Source organism: Myxine glutinosa, chromosome 6 (assembly GCF_964187855.1).
Source record: "Myxine glutinosa chromosome 6, kmMyxGlut1.1, whole genome shotgun sequence".
Taxonomy (NCBI): domain Eukaryota; kingdom Metazoa; phylum Chordata; class Myxini; order Myxiniformes; family Myxinidae; genus Myxine; species Myxine glutinosa.
The window spans coordinates 127,053,894-127,081,436 of record NC_136266.1 but is presented as its reverse complement, the minus strand read 5'-3'; the positions used below and the strand labels follow the sequence as shown (position 1 = coordinate 127,081,436).

At 35.4% G+C, this 27,543-nt stretch overlaps 2 protein-coding genes across 2 annotated transcripts in view; one reads left to right on the top strand and one right to left on the bottom strand.

Moving 5' to 3' along the window:
* Nucleotides 1-20,720, bottom strand: part of LOC137430275 (keratin, type II cytoskeletal 8-like) — a 39,746-nt gene extending 19,026 nt beyond the window's left edge. Inside the window, exons 1-6 of the mRNA XM_068121028.2 lie at nt 20,465-20,720; nt 20,075-20,283; nt 18,174-18,234; nt 17,887-17,982; nt 509-673; nt 192-317 (exon numbers count right to left, since the gene is read on the bottom strand). Coding sequence (XP_067977129.2) covers nt 192-317; nt 509-673; nt 17,887-17,982; nt 18,174-18,234; nt 20,075-20,283; nt 20,465-20,581 — 774 coding nt within the window. The 5' untranslated portion in view covers nt 20,582-20,720. The remainder of the gene's footprint in view (nt 1-191; nt 318-508; nt 674-17,886; nt 17,983-18,173; nt 18,235-20,074; nt 20,284-20,464) is intronic.
* Nucleotides 20,721-20,785: 65 nt separating this feature from the next.
* Nucleotides 20,786-27,543, top strand: part of LOC137430274 (keratin, type I cytoskeletal 18-like) — a 28,381-nt gene continuing 21,623 nt past the window's right edge. The window contains exons 1-3 of the mRNA XM_068121026.2: nt 20,786-21,383; nt 26,336-26,418; nt 26,555-26,711. Coding sequence (XP_067977127.2) covers nt 20,787-21,383; nt 26,336-26,418; nt 26,555-26,711 — 837 coding nt within the window. The 5' untranslated portion in view covers nt 20,786. The remainder of the gene's footprint in view (nt 21,384-26,335; nt 26,419-26,554; nt 26,712-27,543) is intronic.

Below are 27,543 nucleotides of genomic sequence, written 5' to 3'. Positions count from 1 at the left end.
AGCGCATAAAACAAATTCTAAATATCCAATCACAACTCACCATACCGATGTCTCGTGTGCAATCAACTTAGGAAAATGTCTACAAATACAGTATGCACGTGCACCTCACGGTGCAGACAATAAAGATCCACTCACCAGACACACAATTGGAAATGAGCACAATTTGACCTCCGCACACATATTTTCCCCACCTGAGCGAGCAGAGAATCCACCTCTGCCATGCCACCTTGCAAGGTTAACTTCATCTCACCGATTTCACTTGTAACTTCAGCCACATTTGCTTGGTGACTATCACCAGCTTGCATAATTTCCTGTATCTGTGGGTGAATTAAGAATCCATCAGCTTATCTACATTTCAAATGAACATGGAGTGACAATGAGGACAAACACAATCGTTCATCGACATTGCAATATAGTCAGATGAAAAATCGATAACAATCAATATTTTATGGCACCATCCTCATTTACAAATTATATAGGCCTGACTTGTGAGTAACCTGGGACACACCTTTAAAGAGTAGTATTGGTTGGCATCCTCACGGGTTCGCATCGCCAGCGCCAGGAACTGGTTACGTACATCTTCCAAGTAAGCCGCCAGATCGAGGTTCCGTGAAGTGTCAACCTCCACCAGGAGGGCAGAACTACCAAAGTACGACTGCAACTCACGGATTTCCTAACACCAGAAAAAAATGTCACTCATGTCCGAAAGAAGCAGGTCATTTTGGAATTTTTAATATGAAATAGGAAAAGCCTGGAAACAAACAAAACCCACTAAAACTATCCGTTAGAATAACCCTGGAGAATTACCATTTAGAAATACACTTTAGAATTACACTTCAGAATTACACTTTAGAATTACACTTTAGAATTACATTTAGAATTACATTTAGAATTACAATTTAGAATTACATTTAGAATTACATTTAGAATTACACTTTAGAATTACATTTAGAATTACATTTAGAATGACACTTTAGAATTACATTTAGAATTACACTATAGAATTACACTTTAGAATTACATTTAGAATTACACTTTAGAATTACATTTAGAATTACACTTTAGAATTACATTTAGAATTACACTTTAGAATTACATTTAGAATTACACTTTAGAATTACATTTAGAATTACACTTTAGAATTACACTTTAGAATTACACTTTAGAATTACATTTAGAATTACACTTTAGAATTACATTTAGAATTATACTTTAGATTTACACTTTAGAATTACATTTAGAATTACATTTAGAATTACACTTTAGAATTACATTTAGAATTACACTTTAGAATTACACTTTAGAATTACACTTTAGAATTACATTTAGAATTATACTTTAGAATTACACTTTAGAATTACATTTAGAATTACATTTAGAATTACACTTTAGAATTACACTTTAGAATTACACTTTAGAATTACACTTTAGAATTACATTTAGAATTACATTTAGAATTACAATTTAGAATTACATTTAGAATTACATTTAGAATTACACTTTAGAATTACATTTAGAATTACATTTAGAATTACACTTTAGAATTACATTTAGAATTACACTATAGAATTACACTTTAGAATTACATTTAGAATTACACTTTAGAATCACATTTAGAATTACACTTTAGAATTACATTTAGAATTACACTTTAGAATTACATTTAGAATTACACTTTAGAATTACATTTAGAATTACACTTTAGAATTACACTTTAGAATTACACTTTAGAATTACATTTAGAATTACACTTTAGAATTACATTTAGAATTATACTTTAGAATTACACTTTAGAATTACATTTAGAATTACATTTAGAATTACACTTTAGAATTACATTTAGAATTACACTTTAGAATTACACTTTAGAATTACACTTTAGAATTACATTTAGAATTATACTTTAGAATTACACTTTAGAATTACATTTAGAATTACATTTAGAATTACACTTTAGAATTACACTTTAGAATTACACTTTAGAATTACACTTTAGAATTACACTTTAGAATTACACTTTAGAATTACATTTAGAATTATACTTTAGAATTACACTTTAGAATTACATTTAGAATTACATTTAGAATTACACTTTAGAATTACATTTAGAATTATACTTTAGAATTACACTTTAGAATTACATTTAGAATTACATTTAGAATTACATTTAGAATTACATTTAGAATTACACTTTAGAATTACATTTAGAATTACACTATAGAATTACACTTTAGAATTACATTTAGAATTACACTTTAGAATTACATTTAGAATTACACTTTAGAATTACATTTAGAATTACACTTTAGAATTACATTTAGAATTACACTTTAGAATTACATTTAGAATTACACTTTAGAATTACACTTTATAATTACACTTTAGAATTACATTTAGAATTACACTTTAGAATTACATTTAGAATTATACTTTAGAATTACACTTCAGAATTACATTTAGAATTACATTTAGAATTACACTTTAGAATTACATTTAGAATTACACTTTAGAATTACATTTTAGAATTACACTTTAGAATTACTCTTTAGAATTACTCTTTAGAATTACACTTCAGAATTACACTTCAGAATTACACTTCAGAATTACACTTCAGAATTACACTTTAGAATTACACTTTAGAATTACACTTTAGAATTACATTTAGAATTACACTTCAGAATTACACTTCAGAATTACACTTTAGAATTACACTTTAGAATTACACTTTAGAATTACACTTTAGAATTGCACATTAGAATTACACTTTAGAATTACACTTTAGAATTACATTTAGAATTACATTTAGAATTACATTTAGAATTACATTTAGAATTACATTTAGAATTACATTTAGAATTACACTTTAGAATTACATTTAGAATTACATTTAGAATTACATTTAGAATTACATTTAGAATTACACTTGAGAATTACACTTTAGAATTACACTTTAGAATTACACTTTAGAATTACACTTTAGAATTACATTTAGAATTACATTTAGAATTACATTTAGAATTACACTATAGAATTACATTTAGAATTACACTTTAGAATTACACTATAGAATTACACTTTAGAATTACATTTAAAATTACATTTAGAATTACATTTAGAATTACATTTAGAATTACACTTTAGAATTACACTTTAGAATTACATTTAGAATTACACTTTAGAATTACACTTTAGAATTACATTTAGAATTACATTTAGAATTACATTTAGAATTACATTGAGAATTACACTTTAGAATTACATTTAGAATTACACTTTAGAATTACACTATAGAATTACACTTTAGAATTACATTTAGAATTACACTTTAGAATTACACTTTAGAATTACTCTTTAGAATTACACTTTAGAATTACACTATAGAATTACACTTTAGAATTACACTTTAGAATTACACTATAGAATTACTCTTTAGAATTACACTTTAGAATTACACTATAGAATTACTCTTTAGAATTACACTTTAGAATTACACTATAGAATTACACTTTAGAATTACATTTAGAATTACACTTTAGAATTACACTTTAGAATTACACTTTAGAATTACACTTTAGAATTACATTTAGAATTACACTTTAGAATTACACTTTTGAATTACACTTTAGAATTACACTTTAGAATTACACTATAGAATTACTCTTTAGAATTACATTTAGAATTACATTTAGAATTACATTAAGAATTACATTTAGAATTACACTATAGAATTACACTTTAGAATTACATTTAGAATTACACTTTAGAATTACACTATAGAATTACACTTTAGAATTACATTCAGAATTACACTTTAGAATTACACTTTAGGATTACTCTTTAGAATTACACTTTAGAATTACACTATAGAATTACTCTTTAGAATTACACTTTAGAATTACACTTTAGAATTACACTATAGAATTACACTTTAGAATTGCATTTAGAATTACACTTTAGAATTACACTTTAGAATTACACTTTAGAATTACACTTTAGAATTACACTTTAGAATTACACTTTAGAATTGCACATTCGAATTACACTATAGAATTACTCTTTAGAATTACACTTTAGAATTACACTTTAGAATTACACTATAGAATTACACTTTAGAATTACATTTAGAATTACACTTTAGAATTACACTTTAGAATTACACTATAGAATTACACTTTAGAATTACATTTAGAATTACACTTTAGAATTACACTTTAGAATTACATTTAGAATTACACTTTAGAATTACACTTTAGAATTACACTTTAGAATTACACTTTAGAATTACATTTAGAATTACACTTTAGAATTACACTTTAGAATTACACTTTAGAATTACATTTAGAATTACACTTTAGAATTGCACTTTAGAATTACATTTAGAATTACATTTAGAATTACACTTTAGAATTACATTTAGAATTACACTTTAGAATTACACTTTAGAATTACACTTTAGAATTACACTTTAGAATTACATTTAGAATTACATTTAGAATTACACTTTAGAATTGCACTTTAGAATTACATTTAGAATTACCATTTAGAATTACACTTTAGAATTACACTTTAGAATTACATTTAGAATTACATTTAGAATTACCCTTTGGAATTACACTTGAGAATTACACTTTAGAATTACACTTTAGAATTACACTTTAGAATTACACTTTAGAATTACACTTTAGAATTACACTTTTGAATTACACTTCAGAATTACATTTAGAATTACATTTAGAATTACACTTTAGAATTCCACTTTAGAATTACATTTAGAATTACACTTTAGAATTACATTTAGAATTACACTTCAGACAAGCGTTACACCTTGGTCCCCCGTCGGTGAAGTGATGTGAGTTGACAAAGTGGAAGTCGCAGAAAACATGCTATGATATGATATTTCGCTCACAAGGTTTAGACATACATGGCGGCGGCCATCTTGGATTTTGACGTGGCGACCCAATTTCCAATAGCGTTCTTCCTTATGCCGAGATACACCCACACACCAAATTAGAAGTTGGTACTTCGCTTATTTATCAAGATATTCATCTCACAAGGTTCAGACATACATGGCGGCGGCCATCTTGGATTTTGACGTGGCGACCCAATTTCCAATAGCGTTCTTCCTTATGCCGAGATACACCCACACACCAGATTAGAAGTTGGTACCTCGCTTATTAGTCCCCTGCCGGTGTACACCGGAGGGGACTATAGGTTTGCACGCCGTCCCTCCGTCTCTCCGTCCGTCAGTCCGTCAGTCCGTCACGCAAAGAACAGTTTTCCGGACTTTTTTTCTAAACACTTAATGCTAATGATTTCAAACTTGGCACATCGTTTCCTCATGATAAGTTACAGATCAGGTTCGAACTTCACGACGTTTCGATCATTTTTGACAAAGTTATGGCACTTTGAACTTTGGGAATTCTGATAATTCTGATGAACCTTAACTCAGTGCCATTTTAAGTTTTAATTTCCTTTAAAAAAGATTTTCTCTGCAATAATTGGACCGATTGAGATCAAATTTTCACCATAGGAGGGACTCGGTCTGTAGAATATTTTACTGGTAATTACGACGTCACAGGTCACGTGGTTCGGGCGCCATATTGTTTTTCGTGAAAACACGAAAACCCCTTTTCTCTGCAACGGCTGAACAGATCGAGGCCAAACTTTGCAGGCAGAATCGCATACCCGTGGCGAACAAAAAAGACGGCGAGCATGACGTCATGCGTCACATGGTTTCAGAGTTATGACGTTTTTAAGCATGTACCTTTAAAACCGAGCCCCTCCCTCATTTTTGATCCAATCGAGGGGAAACTTCACTGATCTGTTCCGCATGTCAGTCTACTAAAATGTCTCTTTGGAATTTGCGATAGCTCACGTGGTTTGGCAGATATCGTTAATTAAACGAAAATATTATTTAAAAATGGATATCTTTTGAATCGCTTTTTTGATAGACGTGAAACTTCATACTATAGTAGAAGTCATGAAGTGTAACAAGTGTGCAAAATTTGAAGATGATTGGATGTACGATCTGGAAGCTAGAATTTGTTATTGCGTGAAGAAGAAGACGCGGCAGTTGTGCGGATTTAATTATTTATCACTACACGTGTACAGACTGAAAGCATCGTTGGACACGACCTGTCGTGGTCATTTTAACCTCAAATAAAATTCTAATTTAAGATTTGTCAATAGCTGAGGTATATTAACAAACGAATAAAACAGATTTTGTCAAATTCTGACTTTTTAAAATCGATTGCATTTGACAGAGTTGGGCCAAGCTGAGGAAGAAGAAACCTCGCATTGGCTTCTCCAATGTGCCATAAAGAAAAATGGATATCTCTTGAATCGCTAGTACCTCAGACCGTGAGTTGGTAATAATTTATATAATTCACACAGTGCAATACGTGCAGGCCGCTCAACGGAGCAACCTTGCGGGCTTATCAACGAGGCGAGGCGTGACACACATGTGTCTCAGCATACCTCAGATCAAGTTTGAAAACCAGCATCAACCGTGCATAAATTTGCATATTCGATCATTTTTGACAAAGTTATGGCACTTTGAACTTTGGTAGGGGACATGTATTGCAGCGCAATACTCAGAATGCTTGTTTTTCAAGATATTCCGTTCACAAGGTTCAGACATACATGGCGGCGGCCATATTGGATTTTGACGTGGCGACCCAATTTTCAAGAGCGTTCTTCCTTGTGCCTAGATACACCCAAACACCAGATTAGAAGTTGGTACTTTGCTTATTTTCCAAGATATTTCACTCACAAGGTTCAGACATATATATGGTGGCGGCCATCTTGGAGTTTGACATGGCGAACCAATTTTCAATGGCGTTCTTCCTTATGCCGAGATACACCCACACACCAAATTAGAAGTTGGTACTTCGCTTATTTTTCAAGATATTCATCTCACAAGGTTCAGACATACATGGCGGCGGCCATCTTGGAATTTGACGTGGCGACCCAATTTTAAACAGCCTTCTTGCTTGTGCCTAGATACACCCACACACTAGATTAGAAGTTGGTACTTCGCTTATTTTTCAAGATATTTCGCTCACAAGGTTCAGACATATATATGGTGGCGGCCATCTTGGATTTTGACGTGGCGACCCAATTTCCAATAGCCTTCTTCCTTATGCCGAAATACACCGACACACCAAATTAGAAGTTGGTACTTCACTTATTTTTCAAGATATTCATCTCACAAGGTTCAGACATACATGGCGGTGGCCATCTTGGATTTTGACGTGGCGACCCAATTTTAAATCAGCGTTCTCCCTTGTGCTTAGATACAGCCACACACCAGATTATAAGTTGGTACTTTGCTTATTTTTTGAGATATTTCGCTCACAAGGTTTAGACATATATATGGTGGCGGCCATCTTGGATTTTGACTTGGCGACCCAATTTTCAACAGCGTTCTTCCATATGCCGAGGTACACCCACACACCAAATTAGAAGTTGGTACATCGCTTATTTTTCAAGATATTCATCTCACAAGGTTCAGACATACATGGCGGCGGCCATCTTGGATTTTGACGTGGCGACCTTTTAAACAGCGTTCTTCCTTGTGCCTACATCCACCCACACACCAGATTAGAAGTTGGTACTTTGCTTATTTTTCGAGATATTTCGCTCACAAGTTTCAGACATGTATATGGTGGCGGCCATCTTTGATTTGACGTGGCGACCGAATTTTCAATAACGTTCTTCCTTGTGCCGAGATACACCCACACACCAAATTAGAAGTTGGTACTTCGCTTATTTTTCAAGATATTCATCTCACAAGATTCAGACATACATGGCGACGGCCATCTTGGATTTTGACGTCGCGACCCAATTTTCAAAAGCTTCCTTCCTTATGCCGACATACACCCACACACCAGATTAGAAGTTGGTACTTCGCTTATTTTTCAAGATATTCATCTCACAAGGTTCAGACATACATGGCATCAGACATACATAGCGGCGGCCATCTTTGATTTTGAAGTGGGTTGCACCCACACAACAAATTCAAATGCGGTCCTTCGCTTATGCACGCACGCACGCACGCACGCCCGCATGCCTGCACGCACACCCGCACGCACGGACGGACGGACGGATAGACACACGGACGGAGGGGAAAACCATAGTCCCCCTTTCGCTCCGCTGTGCAACGGGGGACAATTACACTTTAGAATGCCACTTTAGAATTACACTTTAGAATTACACTTTAAAATTACATTTTATAATTACACTTTATAATTACAGTTTAGAATTACATTTTAGAATGCCACTTTAGAATTCCACTTTAGAATTACACTTTAGAATTACACTTTAGAATTACACTTTATCATTACACTTTATAATTACACTTTAGAATGCCACTTTAGAATTACACTTCAGAATTACACTTTAGAATTACAGTTTAGAATTACAGTTTAGAATTACACTTTAGAATTACCGTTTAGAATTACAGTTCAGAATTACACTTTAGAATTACCCTTTAGAATTACACTAGAATTACACTTTAGAATTACCGTTTAGTATTACCGTTTAGAATTACACTTTAGAATTACATTTAGAATTGCACTTTAGAATTACACTTTAGAATTACACTTTAGAATTACACTTTAGAATTACACTTTAGAATTACACTTTAGAATTACACTTTAGAATTGCACTTTAGAATTACACTTTCGAATTACACTTTCGAATTACACTAGAATTACACTTTAGAATTACACTTTAGAATTACATTTAGAATTGCACTTTAGAATTACACTTTAGAATTACACTTTAGAATTACACTTTAGAATTACACTTTAGAATTACACTTTAGAATTACACTTTAGAATTACACTTTCGAATTACACTTTCGAATTACACTTTAGAATTACACTTTCGAATTACACTTTAGAATTACACTTTAGAATTACACTTTAGAATTACACTTTAGAATTACACTTTCGAATTACACTTTCGAATTACACTTTAGAATTACACTTTGGAATTACACTAGAATTACACTTTAGAATTACATTTTAGAACTACACTTTAGAATTACACTTTAGAATTACCATTTAGAATTACTCTTTAGAATTACCCTTGAGAATTACACTTTAGAATTACACTAGAATTACACTTTAGAATTACACCTTAGAATTACACTTTAGAATTACCATTTAGAATTACTCTTTAGAATTACATTTTGGAATTACACTAGAATTACACTTTCAAATTACACTTTAGAATTACACTTTAGAATTACACTTTAGAATTACACTTTAGAATTACACTTTGGAATTACACTTTAGAATTACACTTTAGAATTACACTTTAGAACTATACTTTAGAATTACACTTTAGAATTACACTTTAGAATTACACTTTAGAATTACTCTTTAGAATTACACTTTAGAATTACATTTTAGAATTACACTTTAGAATTACACTTTAGAATTACACTTTAGAATTACCATTTAGAATTACACTTTAGAATTACACTTTAGAATTACTCTTTAGAATTACTCTTTAGAATTACACTTTAGAATTACACTTTAGAACTACACTTTAGAATTACACTTTAGAACTACACTTTAGAATTACACTTTAGAATTACCATTTAGAATTACTCTTTAGAATTACTCTTTAGAATTACACTTTAGAATTACACTTTAGAATTACCCTTTAGAATTACACTTTAGAATTATCCTTTGGAATTACACTTTAGAATTACACTTTAGAATTACACTTTAGAATTACACTTTAGAATTACACTTTAGAATTACACTTTAGAATTACACTTTAGAATTACACTTTAGAATTACACTTTAGAATTACACTTTAGAATTACACTTTAGAATTACACTTTAGAATTACCCTTTAGAATTACACTTTAGAATGCCACTTTCGAATTATCCTTTGGAATTACACTTTAGAATTACACTTTAGAATTACACTTTAGAATTACACTATAGAATTACACTTTAGAATTACACTTTAGAATTACACTTTAGAATTACACTTTAGAATTACACTTCAGAATTACCCTTTTGAATTATCCTTTAGAATTACACTTTAGAATTACATTTTAGAATTACACTTTAGAATTACATTTTAGAATTACACTTTGGAATTACCCTTTAGAATTGCACTTTAGAATTACCCTTTCGAATCTAAAGGGTAAATATTGAAATATTTATTGGCAAAATAGCCAATAATTACAAAAATTACAAAATACCAAATAATTACACTTTAGATTTACACTTTAGAATTACACTTTGGAATTACCCTTTAGAATTGCACTTTAGAATTACCCTTTCGAATCTAAAGGGTAAATATTGAAATATTTATTGGCAAAATAGCCAATAATTACAAAAATTACAAAATACCAAATAATTACACTTTAGATTTACACTTTAGAATTACACTTTAGAATTACAATTTGGAATTACACTTTAGAATTACACTTTAGAATTACGCTTTTCAAATGCACTTTACAATTACACTTTACAATTGCACTTTAGAATTACACTTTGGAATTACACTTTAGAATTACCGTTTACACACAATTTATTGATGATTGCCAAATCACCCTGTAGAATTACCCTTCAGAATCACCCTTTAGAGTCTAAATGGTAAATATTGAAATATTTATTGGCAAAATAGCCAGTAATTACAAAAATTACAAAATACCAAATAATTACACTTTCAAATTACACTTTAGGATTACACTTTAGAATTACCCTTTAGAATTACACTTTAGAATTACCCTTCAGAAATGCACTTTAGAATTACACTTTTGAATTACCCTTTAGAATTACCCTGCAGAATCTAAAGGGTAATTATTGAAATATTTATTGCCAACATAGCCAAATATTGAACTATTTATTGCCAAAATTGCCAAATATTGAAATATTTATTGTCAAAATGGACAAATATTGAAATATTTATTGCCAAAATAGTCAAATACTAGCCGAAACCCGTGGAACATCCACGGAAGGGAGGATGTGGTGTATGGATAGAGTGTACCATTATGGATGGCATAGGGGATTTGCTTGTCCGAGCAAGAGTTAGGAAGAAAGATGAGAATGAAGAGTGCATATATGAACAACGTATTTATTGCAATCTACTTAAATGACAACGCTATGATATACTTTTGAAAAATGAATGGATTCGTAATAGGAATCGGTGTAGCACCACTCTGGGATTGTCCACTCAGTGGATGGCTTGCTGTCGCCTTCGACTGTCCAATCAGCAGACGGCTTGCTTTGCCTTCACCCAGCAGACACCAATAAGATGGCGTCGTAAGATGGCGTCGTATCGGCAGTTAATCGGATGCTTTTGGGCCCCAACGTCGGCTAATTCAGATTTTTCGAGTATGTCTGTACGTGATAAACAAAGAGCGTGGTTCGTAGATCGTAAATCCATTAGTGCCGTGGGCATCGGGTCACTGGGTGCGGCGTAAATGGGATAACAAATTCGAGTCCTTATGCTATTATTATATAGATTGAAATATTTATTGTCAAAATAGCCAAATATTGAAATATTTATTGGCAAAATAGCCAAATGTTGAAATAATGATTGCAACAATAAAAATATTGAAATACTGATTGCCAAAATAGCCAGATATTGAAATATTTATTGGCAAAATAGCCAAATATTGAAATATTTATTGGCAAAATAGGCAAATATTGAAATATTTATTGCCAAACTAGCCAAATATTAAAATATTTATCACCAAAATAGCCAAATATTGAAAAATGTATCACCAATATAGCCAAATATTGAAATATTTATCACCAAAATAGCCAAATATTGAAATATTTATTTTCCAAAATAGCCAAATATTAAAATATTTATCACCAAAATAGATAAATATTGAAAACTTTATTTCCAAAATAGCCAAATATTGAAATATTTATTGCCAAAATAGCCAAATATTGAAATATTTATTGCAAAAATAGCCAAATATTGAAATATTTATTGCCAAAATAGCCAAATATTGAAATATTTATTGCCAAAATAGTCAAATATTGAAACATGTATTGGCAAAATAGTCAAACATTGAAATATTTATTGCCAAAATAGCCAAATATTGAAATATTTATGGCCAAAATAGCCAAGTATTGAAATATTTATCGCCAAAATAGCCAAATATTGAAATATTTATAGCCAAAATAGCCAAGTATTGAAATATGTATTGCCAAAATAGCCAACTATTGAAATATTTATAGTCAAAATCGCCAGGTATTGAAATATTTATCGCCAAAATAGCCGAATATTGAAATATTTAGAGCCAAAATAGCCAAGTATTGAAATTATTAGAGCAAAAATAGCCAAATATTGAAATTATTAGAGCAAAAGAACCAAATATTGAAATATTTAAAGCCAAAATAGCCTAATATTGAAATACTTATCACCAAAATAGCCAAGTATTGAAATATGTATTGCCAAAATAGCCAACTATTGAATTATTTACAGCCAAAATATCCAGGCATTGAAATATTTATCACCAAAATAGCCAAATATTGAAATATTCATTGGCAAAATAGCCAAATATTGAAATATTTATTGGCAAAATAGCCAAATATTGAAATATTTATTGCCAAAATAGTCAAATGTTGAAATATTTTTTGCCAAAATAGCCAAATATTGAAATATTTATTGCCAATATAGCCAAATATTGAAATATTCATTGCCAAAATAGTCAAATATTGAAATATTCATTGCCAAAATAGCCAAATATTGAAATATTAATTGCCAAAATAGCCAAATATTGAAATATTTATTGCCAAAATAGTCAAATATTGAAATATTTATTCGCCAAAATAGCCAAAAAATTGAAATATTTATTGCCAAAATTGTCAAATATTGAAATATTTATCGCCAAAATAGTCAAATATTGAAATATGTATTGCCATAATAGCAAATATTGAAATATTTACAGCCAAAATAGCCAAGTATTGAAATACTCATTGCAAAATAGCCAAATATTGAAATATTTTTGTCAAAATAGCCAAAAATTGAAATATTTAATGCCAAAATAGGCAAATATTGAAATATTTATTGGCAACATAGCCAAAAATTGAAATATTTATTGGCAAAATAGCCAAATATTGAAATATTTATCGGTAAGTTCTCCAAATATTGAAATATTTATTGCCAAAATATTGAAATATTTATTGGCAAAAGAGCTGAATATTGAAATATTTATTAGCAAAATAGCAAAATATTGAAATATTTATTGCCAAAATAGCCAAATATTGAAATATTTATAGCCAAAATAGCCATGTATTGAAATATTTATTGCCAAAATAGCCAAATATTGAAATATTTATAGCCAAAATAGCCAACTATTGAAATATTCATCACCAAAATAGCCAAATATTGAAATATTTATTGCCAAAATAGCCAAATATTGAAATATTTATAGCCAAAATAGCCATGTATTGAAATATATATTGCCAAAATAGCCAAATATTGAAATATTTATCGCCAAAATAGCCAAGTATTGAAATATTTATCACCAAAATAGCAAAATATTGAAATATGTTTTGCCAAAATAGCCAAATATTGAAATATTTATTGGCAAAATAGCCAAATATTGAAATATTTATTGGTAAAATAGCCAAATGTTGAAATATTTATTGTCAAAATAGCCAAATATTGATCGTCCAAAATAGCCAAATATTGAAATATTTATCTGTAAAATAGCCAAATATTGAAATATTTATTGCCAAAATAGTCAAATATTGAAATATTTATCGCCAAAATAGTCAAATATTGAAACATGTATTGGCAAAATAGTCAAACATTGAAATATTTATTGCCAAAATAGCCAGATATTGAAATATTTATTGCCAAAATAGCCAAATATTGAAATATTTATTGCCAAAATAGTGAAATATTGAAACATGTATTGGCAAAATAGTCAAACATTGAAATATTTATTGCCAAAATAGCCAAATATTGAAATATTTATGGCCAAAATAGCCAAGTATTGAAATATTTATCGCCAAAATAGCCGAATATTGAAATATTTATAGCGAAAAAAGCCAAGTATTGAAATATGTATTGCCAAAATACCCAACTATTAAAATATTTATCGTCAAAATCGCCAGGTATTGAAATATTTATTGCCAAAATAGCCGAGTATTGAAATATTTAGAGCCAAAATAGCCAAATATTGAAATTATTTACAGCCAAAATATCCAGGTATTGAAATATTTATCGCCAAAATTGCCAAATATTGAAATATTTGGAGCCAAAATAGTCAAGTATTTTTTTATATATATATATATATATTTTTTTGTATACTGAATCGAGGCTCGTGAAAGAGCTAACATTTATTTCACAAACAAATCAACCAGACAAACAAAATATACAAAAAGAGGAAGCGGCAGACAAGATGGGGAGAGAAGGGGAAGCACACAACCACAACATTTGAGAGCAGGGAGAAGTGTGGGAGGGAGAGGGCTTGGGGCAGGAGGCGTGGGAAGGGGAGGGGGGGGGGGGGGAGGTACAAAACACAAGGGGACTGAAATTAGCGGGGGTAGAAAAGATCAAGGTTTTGGATGGGGGAGGATAAGAGATGGTGGTGAACAGCTGTTTTAAAGACCTGGAGGGTGGAGTGGGATTGAAGAGAGTGAGGGAGTTTGTTCCAGAGGTGGGAGAAAAGAGGAATGAAGGAGTGAAGGTGAGCAGAAAGTCTTGATTTTGGCAGTTTAACCATAAGAGGGTTGCAGGCAGATCTTGTGCGACCTGTAGGAATATTTGGGGGACAGAGCCCAGAGAGGGCTGGGGGGGGCAAGGCCAGAGAGGAGTCGGTAGGAGACGGAAAGACCACCAACCTGCCTGCGGTGAGTGAGTGAAAGGCCCTTGGAAGTAGCTTCATCGCGGGAGATTCCAATGATTCTGAACGCTTTGGTTTCAACAGCGTGAAGACGGGCTAGGTGTGAGGCAGGAGCACCAGACCAGAGGGGAGAGCAGTATTCCATAGAGCTGCGGATGAAAGCCTTGTATGTGGTGAGGAGCTCAGGTGTGCCAAGGAAGGACTTCGCACGACGGAGGATGCCCAGTCGGCGACTGGCTTTGGAGGCCAGATTTGAAATGTGGTTTTCCCAGGAAAGATCTTGGCAAATAGTGAGACCCAAAAGCTTGAGTGACAGAACTTCTTGGAGGGGATTATTCAGAAAGTGGATGGGAGGGTTTTCCAGTCGGTCTTTTTGGAGAGACATCGTAAGAGTGTGAGATTTATCAGGATTGAAAGACATGTTCCATTTGTTTGCCCAGTCTGTGATTTTGTCCAGGTCTGCAGAGAGTGAAGAGGCTGCAGACTGCCGATCTGAGGGATGAGGAATGGAGTGACAGAGAGTAGAGTCGTCAGCAAAGAGATAGAGAGGATTTTCAAGAGAGTCAGAGAGATCATTGATGAAGACCAGAAAAAGCACAGGGCCCAGAACACTACCTTGGGGAACTCCAGCCTGAACAGGAAGAGGAGATGAGAGAAACCCATTCAGGGCCACACGTTGACTACGACCAGAGAGGAAGTCCGCCAGCCATGCGTGGAGATTTCCATAGATACCAAAGGAGGAGAGTTTGGTGAGCAGAGCAGCGTGCCAGACCGTATTGAAGGCACGTGAAATGTCAAGGGAGACAGCTCTAATTTCCTGTTTGGCGTTGAGAACCTCCATCCATTGTTGAGAAAGCAGAAGCAGCATGTCCAGAGTAGATTGACCAGGTCTGAAACCAAATTGATGATCAGAGATCAAGCCATTGGAGAAGAGGAAAGATTTCATATCTGAAGCAATGATGGATTCCATGACTTTGTTGATAATTGGGAGAAGGCTGATTGGTCTGTAGTTGCTGGGATCTGTTTTTGCACCTTTTTTGTGCAAAGCGGTGATGTTGGCTGATTTCCAAGCAGATGGCAGATGACCTTGAGCAAAAGAGAGGGTGAAGAGAACAGAAAGAGGGAGTGAAAGAGCGGAAGAACATGATTTTAGGACCCATGGGCTGATGCCGTCAGGACCAGTTGCAGAATCAGAGTCGAGGGTTGACAGAAACTTTTCCACCTTGTCATGAGGAAAGGACACAGAGTCCAGGAGCAGCTGGGTACGACTGGGTATGGTGGGTACAGAGAGGGATGGGTTTGGGACACAAGATTTAGAGGCAAACACAGAGTTGAGGCATTCAGCTTTTTCACGTGCGGAGTCAGCCGTTAAGCCGTTTGAGGTGAGGGAGGGGATGGAGGGGGAACAAACACCAGAAACAGATTTGACCAGACGCCACCAGGATTTGGAAGCGGGAGACAGATAAGAGAGTTCGGCCTTGAGAACGGTGAGATATTGTTTCCTGACTCTCCTGAGGGTGGACACACACTTGTTTCAGGCTTTGTGAAAGGAAATGAGATTTCCTTCCGTTGGATTTGCTTTCCAGGAGACGAAAGCAAGTTATTTCAGGGCAACAGCCTCACCACAAGATTCCGTGTACCATGGACGGGAGGAAGGGTATGACAACTGAAGACGAGATGGGATAAATCTGTGCATGAGAGAGAGCAATTTACTTTGAAAGAATTCCCAGGATGAGTTGATGTCAGAGGTGGTAGAGATGGGAGACCAGTCCAGATGATTGATGGCTGCTTGAAGACCGTGCCAGTTGGCCTGAGTGAAATGCCAGACTCGCCGACGCTGAGTAGGCTCTCTGAGAATGGTCAGAGGGATGTCCACTTTGACAAGCACATGATCAGATGAGCCGATTGGAGCAGAAGAAGAGCAGCAGACATTTTCAGGGAAGTTTGTCATAACCAAAATATTTGGTTATGTCATATTTCATGTTTGTCATATTTCAAAATATTGAAATATTTATCACCCAAAATAGCCAAATATTGAAATATTTATCGCCAAAATAGCCAAATATTGAAATATTTATCGCCAAAATTGGCAGGTATTGAAATATTTATCACCAAAATAGCCAAGTATTGAAATAATTAGAGCAAAAATCGCCAAATATTGAAATTATTAGAGCAAAAGAACCAAATATTGAAATATTTAAAGCCAAAATAGCCAAATATTGAAATATTTATTGCCAAAATAGCCAAGTATTGAAATATGTATTGCCAAAATAGCCAACTATTGAAATATTTATCGCCAAAATTGCCAGGTATTGAAATATTTATCACCAAAATAGCCAAATATTGAAATATTTAGAGCCAAAATAGCCAAGTATTGAAATATGTATTGCCAAAATAACCGAATATTGAAATATTTATTGCCACAATAGCCAAGTATTGAAATATTTATCACCAAAATAGCCAAATATTGAAATATTTATCACCAAAATAGCCAAATATTGAAATATTTATCGCCAAAATAGCCAAGTATTGAAATATTTATAGCCAAAATGGCCAAGTATTGAAATAATTAGAGCAAAAATAGCCAAATATTGAAATTATTAGAGCAAAATAACCAAATATTGAAATATTTAAAGCCAAAATAGGCAAATATTTAAATATTTATCGCCAAAATAGCCAAATATTCACCACTTAAAAACAACGAGAGTCGACATGTGGATGCTGAGCAGTGGACAGATGGAGAGTACTCAGATAAATATTTTCACAGTTACAAGATTTCAGTGGAGATGGTATTAAAAAACAACGTTAACCCTTTGAGTATGGGATTTTTTTTTTTTTAAATACCCCTGGTATTGGATTAATTTGGAATTTTGGTATGGGAATGCAACCACGTACTGACGATCTATTTATAGGTATTGTCGATGACGAGTAGTAACGTCATCTGTACACAAAACTTTTTCGAGGGTTGCGGCACTGGACGTCATCCATACTCAAAGGGTTAAAAGGACAATTGCTGGGTGGAGGGTCTATGTCGGAGGCATCACCTCTAAGTAGGCTTCTTCAATGAACTTCAACTCATCTTGAAGTGATAACATTTTTTCTTCCAGTTTTATCCTCTGTAGACGCATCTTGTCAAAGTTCTGAAAAAAAAACACCACCACAAAAAATATTATCCTTGATATTTATTGTATAATCATCTGGAGGCATGATCATTACTCATTCACACCTGGAAGCAGTATGGGTATGGAGATCCATTTTTGGTATTGTGTGTCTTTAAAACTTTACATTTTTTCACTAACCCAGGGTGAGACAAAGTGAATGAGAGACTAACCTCCTTGCAGACAACAAACTCATTTTCCAGTTTCGTTCTCTTTGGCATTTCATCTTTGTACCTGCAAAGTACAAAATTTTAAATACAAAACAACCAAGCCTCACTTCCTATCCCCAAATCCAATAGTCAGATGTGCAGGGAAATCGTTGGTGAAGCATCAAGGAGCACGTCATCCCATTGGAAAACATTGATGGCTCCTGGGATTTCATTTGGAGGACATAAAGTTGAGGACAGTTATTCCATGTACAGGTGAAGGAGACAATCAAAGGTCCTATGGATTGACTTACTGGACTAAAGGGTTCATCTACACATAGGAAAGGAGGAGGAAGGGTCAGAGTGTATGGGAAGAGCAAAATGAAAGAAGGTCATGGGAGATATTAGGAAAGAGGGAAAGAGGTCACGACACTAAAAATATTGGAATGAAAATTACTGGAATTAAAATTATTGGGATTGTCATGTCAATAGAGTAGCACAAATTGCCTTTGGAAAGCAAATGTATATGAATATTAAATTTAAACGGTGATCTGAGGCTCATTGAAGCATATCATCATACTAAAATACACAATTTGGTGTCTGTCTGTCTGACCGCGATACATTCAGTCGTTACTTGTCCAATCTCAACGAAACCTCCCACGTGGATTAAGGGTCACACGTAGCGACTTCATTTGCCCCCCTACCCAAGGGGGTTTTCCGCCTTGGGCGAAATCCGTGTTAAGGTGTATAAATAGCTTATCATGGCATTTCGTGGGGCACACATACAGGAAGTTAAAATTATTATAACCACAAACTATTCAGTAAATTCCTTCCAGCGTATGATTATCTTCTTAAACAATCACTGCTGTTGTTTAACATAAGTCTGAAGAAGATTTGGATGAAATTTTGGGCCGTCCTTGAGGCCTTCCATTCTTATTGCGTTTCCGACAGACTTACATACCTAACCCTCTTCCTTCTTGACCCCGGCCCGACTGCTCCAGTCAGGAGCGGATATTTCTAATTTATTAAAAACAAAAAAAAACCTCACTGTTGTGGCCATCCCACGTCTGTGGTCCACACAAACAGATCCGGATATGCTTTTAATTTTGACGCAGCAACACATGCACACCCAGTGCAAATGCCTATCATGATTTACATGCTCAGATGTGAACCCCAACCAACATCTGAACTGTGTGTAATATCTCCTGTTAGACCGAAAACAGAAGGTGGCAATGTAAGACCTTGGAAACACTTGAACTCTCGATGCAAAAGCATCTCCAGATCACAGTGTTCAGTGGTGTTGCTGCTGCAGTGTCGCCACCACTCCTCTAAAAATGTCATGGAATATCCCTGTGAGTGGGGATGGCCTACAGGTTCCAACCCGGCTATAAACTGTCATCCCGGTGTTTCACAAGCATGATAATTCATCGACGGGTGTACCGTCCCTCGGATGGCCTTAAACGGATGTCCCATATGCCGGTATTAGTTGGTAGACGTTAAACATCCCATGGTGTCCTTCGCAAAAAGTAGGCGAGCAATCGCAGGCATCATAAACAAATTATAAATTCCTGCCCCACCCAGCAGAGGGCACCACACCCTCAGCCAATGATGCTACCCCGCAGCCTTGTCCTGTCATGGCACGGCTAGGTTAGCAGAACACAATGGGCCACTCATTTGGAAACCTGCGATGGGTATCTTTAATATTCTCCGGCAAATGTGAGCAGACAGCCGAATAAATGTCCCCTGCAAAGGACTTCGCTCAATGCGAAGCACCGGGGTGGCATTTCGTCAACGCGGTAATCCAACTCGGACAAAACGCCTCAACAGGGAGGAGTCAGAATCGATTTTTAAAAAAATTATAACTTCCAGAAAAGTCCAAAAACGAATGAACAAAATAAAAACGGCGAAATAAGTTGCTCCGTTCTCACTTGTACTTGATTTGCTCCACAACTGCTTCGGTGCGTTTCAGTTCGGTCAGCAATTGCTGCTTGTTAGCTCCGAGTTCGGTGATCTGCCTTTTGAGATGACCCTCATAATCCAGGAGAATGATGTCGACGTTGGCTTTGTACGTTCCTTTCTCCTTCAATTTGCTTAGTCGTGTGCTCAGGATCTGATTCTGTTGCTCAAAGAAGCGCACCTGCAAAAAGGTGACAACCTTATTAGATCAGCCTAGCTGTTACCCTAAAAACACATTCCCAATCTGCACCTTACATATAAATCAGGTACATAAGCTACCATTGTGTGAGACTTCGCCAATTATGGGGTATTTTGACATTAACTTATCAACTGGAAGTTTCTTCTTGGTGGACTCGACCCACCTTTTCAATGAAGGACACAAAGCGGGTGTTGAGGCCCACGAGCTCCTGCGTCTCTGCCTTGCGCAACTTCTCTTCCGTGGGGTCATACTGTTCCGTCATCTTGCTTTTCTCCATCATGATGTTGTGCTTGCCCTAGCTCTAGAAACTTTCCAAATACCAACCACCCCAGTGGAGGAGGAATCGTTATCATGGAGGTCAGGCTTTATTGGAAGAGTTCTTGAAGGTGGAACAGATTTATGAAAGCCTAACAGCCCACATCTTGCTGATAAGGTGGAAAAATTACCATGAAAGGAATCTAATGGATGAAATATTAACTGGATCCATGAAGGTGTTACCGGCAAGGTGGGTTAAGAACAGCTTTGTGATAGGACTGTGCGGACATAGTCATAGACGACGTTCACAGGACAACTTGGGCGAAATGGATCAAACTGAGCGAATGTTCAGCAACCTTAGTGTCTCCAACATGGAAACATCCGGCATGGACAGATACAGAGTAAGTTCTCTTCCTAGAAAATATGGATTCAGTAGCCAAAGTCTCAACTTAGGTGGCAGACAACAGCAGTCCTTCTCCAGCCGAACGTCCACACTCAGAGGAGGCTCAAGGCATACATTCCAAGGCATTAGCAAGTGGATCAATGGAGGCTTTTCCTCTGGAAGTGCTCATTCCGCATCGTCGGCTTTCGGGTCCGGATATAGTTCAGGTGTGAGCAAGTATCAAAGTATGGTGCTGGCCCACAGCGAGAAGGAGACTCTACAACAGCTTAATGACCGCCTGGACGAATACCTGAAGCGTGTTAGGAGCCTAGAGACTTACAACGGCAAGATTGAAATGGAGATCAAGCACCTAATCTCCAACTACGGTCCAGAGATGATCGACTGGGAACCTCAGGAAAAGCATCTGGAGGAGCTGCGTAGGCAGGTGAGTGCTTATTCTTGTTTTTTTGAAGCCGGAAAATTGAGGCTCATGGAATTGCAAAACAATCGGTCGTAGTTAATGAATAGGGAGTGGGACAATCTAGAGTCATGCCAACGATTGTGAGATCAGCGCAGCACGAGGAGAGGAGTTGCCAGTGGAAGAATGAGAGGATCTTCGCCAAACATGTGTCTGAGGTCGAAATAGGGGAGACCATGAAGTGGAAGTTGAGGAGTTGATGGCTGACTTAATAGCCTGGAGGAAAGAGCATGAGACAGACTTATTAAGATGGTGCCACATGCAAGTGATGAGAGGTATGAATGAATGGAGCACCTGGGAGCACAAAGTTTAAACTTGGGGAGGATAAGAAGGAAAGTTCTGGTAGAATGATAGTGACCTGGGGTCGTCGTCGTGGGGATTCAGCAGAGGGGTAAGAGGGCAGGAGGAGAAAGACTAGAATAAAATTAGTAATCACCTACACCACCGAAGGCGGACGTCGGTTATGGTTTCACCCCTGTCTGCCTGTCTGTCCATCTGTCTGTCTGTCTGTCTGTCTGTCTGTCTGTCAGTGAGCACAAAATCTCAAAAGTTATGGACGGATTCAAACGAAACTTGGTGGACAGATTGGGTGTGTGATAAGAATAAATTGATTCAATTTTGCTGAAGATCCGAATCAGGATACGAGTTTTTTTTTGTTTTTTTTGTGATTCTTCACCATTGAGATTTTGGGCCTAAAACGATACAGAGCATAATATTTCAAAAAATTGTGGACAACTCGTGGACCTAAACCTGGTGGACCTAAACATGGTGGACCTAAATCTGGTAGACCTAAACGTGGTGGATCTAAACCTGGTAGACCTAAATGTGGTGGACCTAAATGTGGTGGACCTAAATGTAGTGACCCTAAACGTGGTGGACCTAAATCTGGGTGACCGAAACTCGGTAGACCTAAATCTGGTGGACCTAAACGTGGTGGACCTAAACGTGGTGGACCTAAACCTGGTGGACCTAAATCTGGTGGACCTAAATATGGTGGACCTAAATGTGGTGGACCTAAATCTGGTGGACCTAAATGTGGTGGACCTAAACTTGGTAGATCTAAATCTGGTGGACCTAAACGTATTGGACCTAAATCTGGTGGACCTAAACCTGGTGGACCTAAATCTGGTGGACTTAAATGTGGTGGACCTAAACCTGGTGGACCTAAACCTGGTGGACCTAAATGTGGTGGACCTAAATGTAGTGACCCTAAACATGGTGGACCTAAATCTGGTGGACCTAACCTTGGTAGACCTAAATCTGGTGGACCTAAACGTGGTGGGCCTAAACGTGGTGGACCTAAATATGGTGGACCTAAGCCTGGTGGACCTAAATGTGGTGCACCTAAATGTAGTGACCCTAAACATGGTGGACCTAAATCTGGTGGACCTAAACTTGGTAGACCTAAATCTGGTGGACCTAAACGTGGTGGACCTAAACGTGGTGGACCTAAATCTGGTGGACCTAAACTTGGTGGACCTAAATCTGGTGGATATAAATGTGGTTGACCCAAACCTGGTGGACCTAAACCTGGTGGACCTAAATGTGGTAGACCTAAATGTAGTGACCCTAAACATGGTGGACCTAAACTTTGTGGACCTAAATCTGGTGGACCTAAACGTGGTGGACCTAAACCTAGTGGATGATGAAACCTATAAACCAAAACTTATGACAAAACGTAGTGGATGAGTTGGTTAGGTGACAAGAACAAGCCGATTCAATTTTGGTTCAGGTCCGAATCCAGATCTGGCCTATCAGTGAGATACAATCCAGCCTAGCGGCGGTGTGTGCTCTACAGACTACGGTTGGGGTTTGAGACTTCATTACAATTGCTGAAAATTGTGGATGAAGAACTACAATATTTGATGGGCAATTATCTTTATGACAATATTATACACATCAGCATTATCTGTATCTCCATTAACCCGAGGAGACTCGACATGATTGTATCTCCATTACCTACAAGTCGAGGAACTCATGTGCACCTCAGCCTGAAACTTGTTATAGATTGTCAGAAACGTACTATCCATGTCTTTAAAAAAAAAAAAAATCAAAAACATTCTGATCTCGGATTCCTATTTGACCAGTTTGACACTGCAATCTTCTTCTTCTTTCCTAAGCAGCACAAAGCTGAAGTAGCATCATTGGCTGAGGGTGCGGCTGTGCCGCTGATGCAGTGCCCCTGTAGGGTAGGGCAGATATTGTACACCGCACCTTTCCTATGCCGTCTCCAGGCATTGCAAATCGTCATTGCCGGGCACCAAAGGGGGCTCGGCAGTGACGCACGCTGAAAGAGAGTACTCAGTTTTCACTCTGGTTGTTTGTTTTCTTGCTTTCTTGTTTGTTTGTTTGTTTGTCTGTTTGTTTGTCCAGGCGATATCTCAGCCATCCTTTGAGATAGGAAGCTGAAATTTCGGGACAACAGTGAGCAAGTCCTTTGTCAAAAACGGTATTTTTTGTTTTTGATTAATCAATTAATTGAGGAGTTATTTAATTATTAGCGATTAATTAATTACTTATTTAATTAATCAAATTTCCTTTCTCTTCTGACCATTAACTCAGGCACCTTTTGAGTTAGGAAGCTGATATTTGGACATGCCAATGACCAGGTGATTTGGCTGCAAAGGCTATTTTTGATTTATTAATTAATCAATTAATCGATTAATTATTTAATTATTCGATTAATGACAATTTTTTTTTTTTTTTTAAAGTTACAGATTCTGATGAAATGGTGGTGGTTTATGTGTTCTGTGACCGAATTGATTAATAATTTAATTTTTTTATGATTATTATTTATTTATTTTCATTATTAATCATTTATTTATTTTCTTTCTCATTTGGCCAATATCTCAGGCACCTTTTGAGCTGGGAAGCTAATATTTGGACATGACAGTGACCAAGTGATGTGGCTATCAAGGATATTTTTGATTTATTGATTAATAATTTAATCGATTAATTATTTATTGATTAATCGATTAATTATTTATTTATTAATCAATTAATTATTAAAAAATTTTTAATGACTTATTTAATTAAATTTCTAAAAGATACATCTTCGGATGAAGCACTAGTGGTTTAGTTATGCGATTGGCCAATTGATTATGAAAATATTTTGTAATAATCTTTTATTGATTTTAATTATACAATTAATCAATCAATTAGCGTACACCTCTCCCTTCCAACGCAGCCTCAATGAGCCGCGCTGTAGGATATTTAATTATTTGGCATGGGGGCGGTGTACTTTGAATGTATGTGTACTTGTTTGTTTGTTTGTTTGTTTGTCTGGACGATATCTCAGCCATCCTTTGAGCTAGGAAGCTGAAATTTCGGCACAATAGTGAGCAAGTCTTTTGTCAAAAACGTATTTTTTGTTTTTTGATTAATCAATAAATTGAGGAGTTATTTAATTATTAGCGATTAATTAAGTACTTATTTAATTAATCAAATTTCCTTTCTCTTCTGACCATTAACTCAGGCACCTTTTGTGTTAGGAAGCTGATATTTGGACATGCCAATGACCAGGTAATTTGGCTGCAAAGGCTATTTTTGATTTATTAATTAATCAATTAATCGATTAATTATTTAATTATTCGATTAATGACAAAAAAATTTATTTTTTTCAAGTTACAGATTCTGATGAAATAGTGGTAGTTTATGTGTTCTCTGACCAAATTGATTTATAATTTAATTTTTTTATGATTATTATTTATTTATTTTCATTATTAATCATTTATTTATTTTCTTTCTCATTTGGCCAATATCAGGCACCTTTTGAGCTCGGAAGCTAATATTTGGACATAAGTGACCAAGTGATGTGGCTATCAAGGATATTTTTGATTTATTGATCAATCAATTAATCGATTAATTATTTAATTATTTGATTAATTACTAAAAAAAAACAAACGATTTCAGTTGCAGATTCTGATGAAATGGTGGTGGTTTCTGTGTTCTGTGACCGAATTGATTAATAATTTAATTTTTTAATGATTATTCTTTATTTATTTTCATTATTAATCATTTATTTATTTTCTTTCTCATTTGGCCAATATCAGGCACCTTTTGAGCTGGGAAGCTAATATTTGGACATGACAGTGACCAAGTGATGTGGCTATCAAGGATATTTTTGATTTATTGATTAATCATTTCATCTATTAATTATTTATTGATTAATCGATTAATTATTTATTGAGTAATCAATTAATTATTAAATTTTTTATAAATGACTTATTTAATTAAATTTCTAAAAGATACATCTTCGGAAGAAGCACTAGTGGTTTAGTTATGCGATTAGCCAATTGATTATGAAAATATTTTGTGATAATCTTTTATTGATTTTAATTATACAATTAATCAATCAATTAGTGTACACCTGTCCCTCCCAATGCAGCCTCAATGAGCTGCACTGCGGTATTGCCGGGCGCCAGAGGCGCCCCGGCAATGCCGCGCTGTAGGATATTTAATTATTTGGCATGGGGCGGTGTACTTTGAATGTATGTGTACTTGTTTGCAATTTGTTCAGGGTACCGGCGATAGCTCGCCTACTCTTGATGAAGGACATCGTGGGATCTTTAACGTCCTCCAACTATTGTCAGCAGACAGGACATCCAGTTTAACGTCCATCCGAAGGACGTCACACACATTGATGAATCACCCTGCCTGGGAAACACCAGGATGGCAGTTTATAGCTGGGTCGGGATTCGAACCCTGGCTAAACAGCTTAGAGGCGAGTGTTTTACAGGTTAGATTTGGCAATATTGAATTGTACCATACATAGGCCTACTATATATGCAAATAAACTTTCATTTTAGGTCCAATTAATTGTTTGTAAAGACAGATGACTGTCTAATGTGGACACTTCAGTTGATACTACTGCACTGAATGTGTTGTAATTTCATTATGTGATGCATGCTCTCCTGCAGGTGTCTGAACTGACTTTGGAGAACGCAAATTTGAGCATGCAGGCTGAGACCAACCATCTCTCAATCAAAGATTTCCAAATAAAGTAAGTCGCCATGTAGCACCCCAACACCCTGGGGAAGGGATTGAATTATAGTGATTACCATGCCAGGGAAGTCATACAGAAACAGCACTTTGTGGTGTATGACATTACAACATTGAGCATATGTGTCCATCTCCAGGCTGGAAATTGAACAAAATCTGTGCCACAACATCGAAATGGATATCAACGAGATGACCAAGGAGATAGACAGCATCAACCTCAACATTCTGGAACTTGAGGGGAACAATGAAAGCCTGGTGGCCAGCCTGATGATGATTAAGAAACAACACAACGAGGTACAATGAAGAGAGAACTGAGGTCACTATCCTCAAGGAATTTATATATAAATGTACGTATATACAGTCACGTGAAAAAGTAAGTACACCCCATGTAAAGTTTTGACTTTTTCAACATATATCAACATACAGCTATTTGATCTTCATTTCAACAATATTGATAGATAAAGGTGATATAATATAACAAATATCATGAAACATTTACATTTTGTAGTCCATTGTATAATTTAAATAAACATAAATGCAAATTTCGCATGTGGAAAAAGTAAGTACACCCTTGGCTCTAATAGGTGGTATTGCCCCCTTTGGCAGAAACAACCTCAAGTAGGCGTTTCTTATAACTGTCTACCAGTCTCTGACCGACTGGGAGAAATTTTTGCCCACTCCTCCATGCAGAATTCTTTCAGCTGTGCGATGTTTGAGGGGTTTCTTGCATGCACAGCTCGTTTCAAATCCCCCCACAACATCTCGATGGGATTTAGATCCGGGCTTTGACTTGGCCATTCCAGAACCCTCCATTTCTTTCTTTTCAGCCATTCCTTGGTGGATTTAATGGTATGTTTAGGATCATTGTCATGTTGCAAGGTCCACCTTCGATTGAGCTTCAACTTTCTGACAGATGGCCTCACATAATCCTCAAGCACCCTCTGGTACAATGAAGAATTCATAGTGGATTCTATGTTGGTGAGCTGAGCAGGCCCTGATGCAGCAAAGCTGCCCCAAGCCATAATATTTCCACCACCATGCTTTACAGTTGGTATCAGGTTCTTGTGGTCAAATGCTGTCTTTGGATTTCGCCAAACATGTCTTCTGGGACTGTGGCCAAATAGCT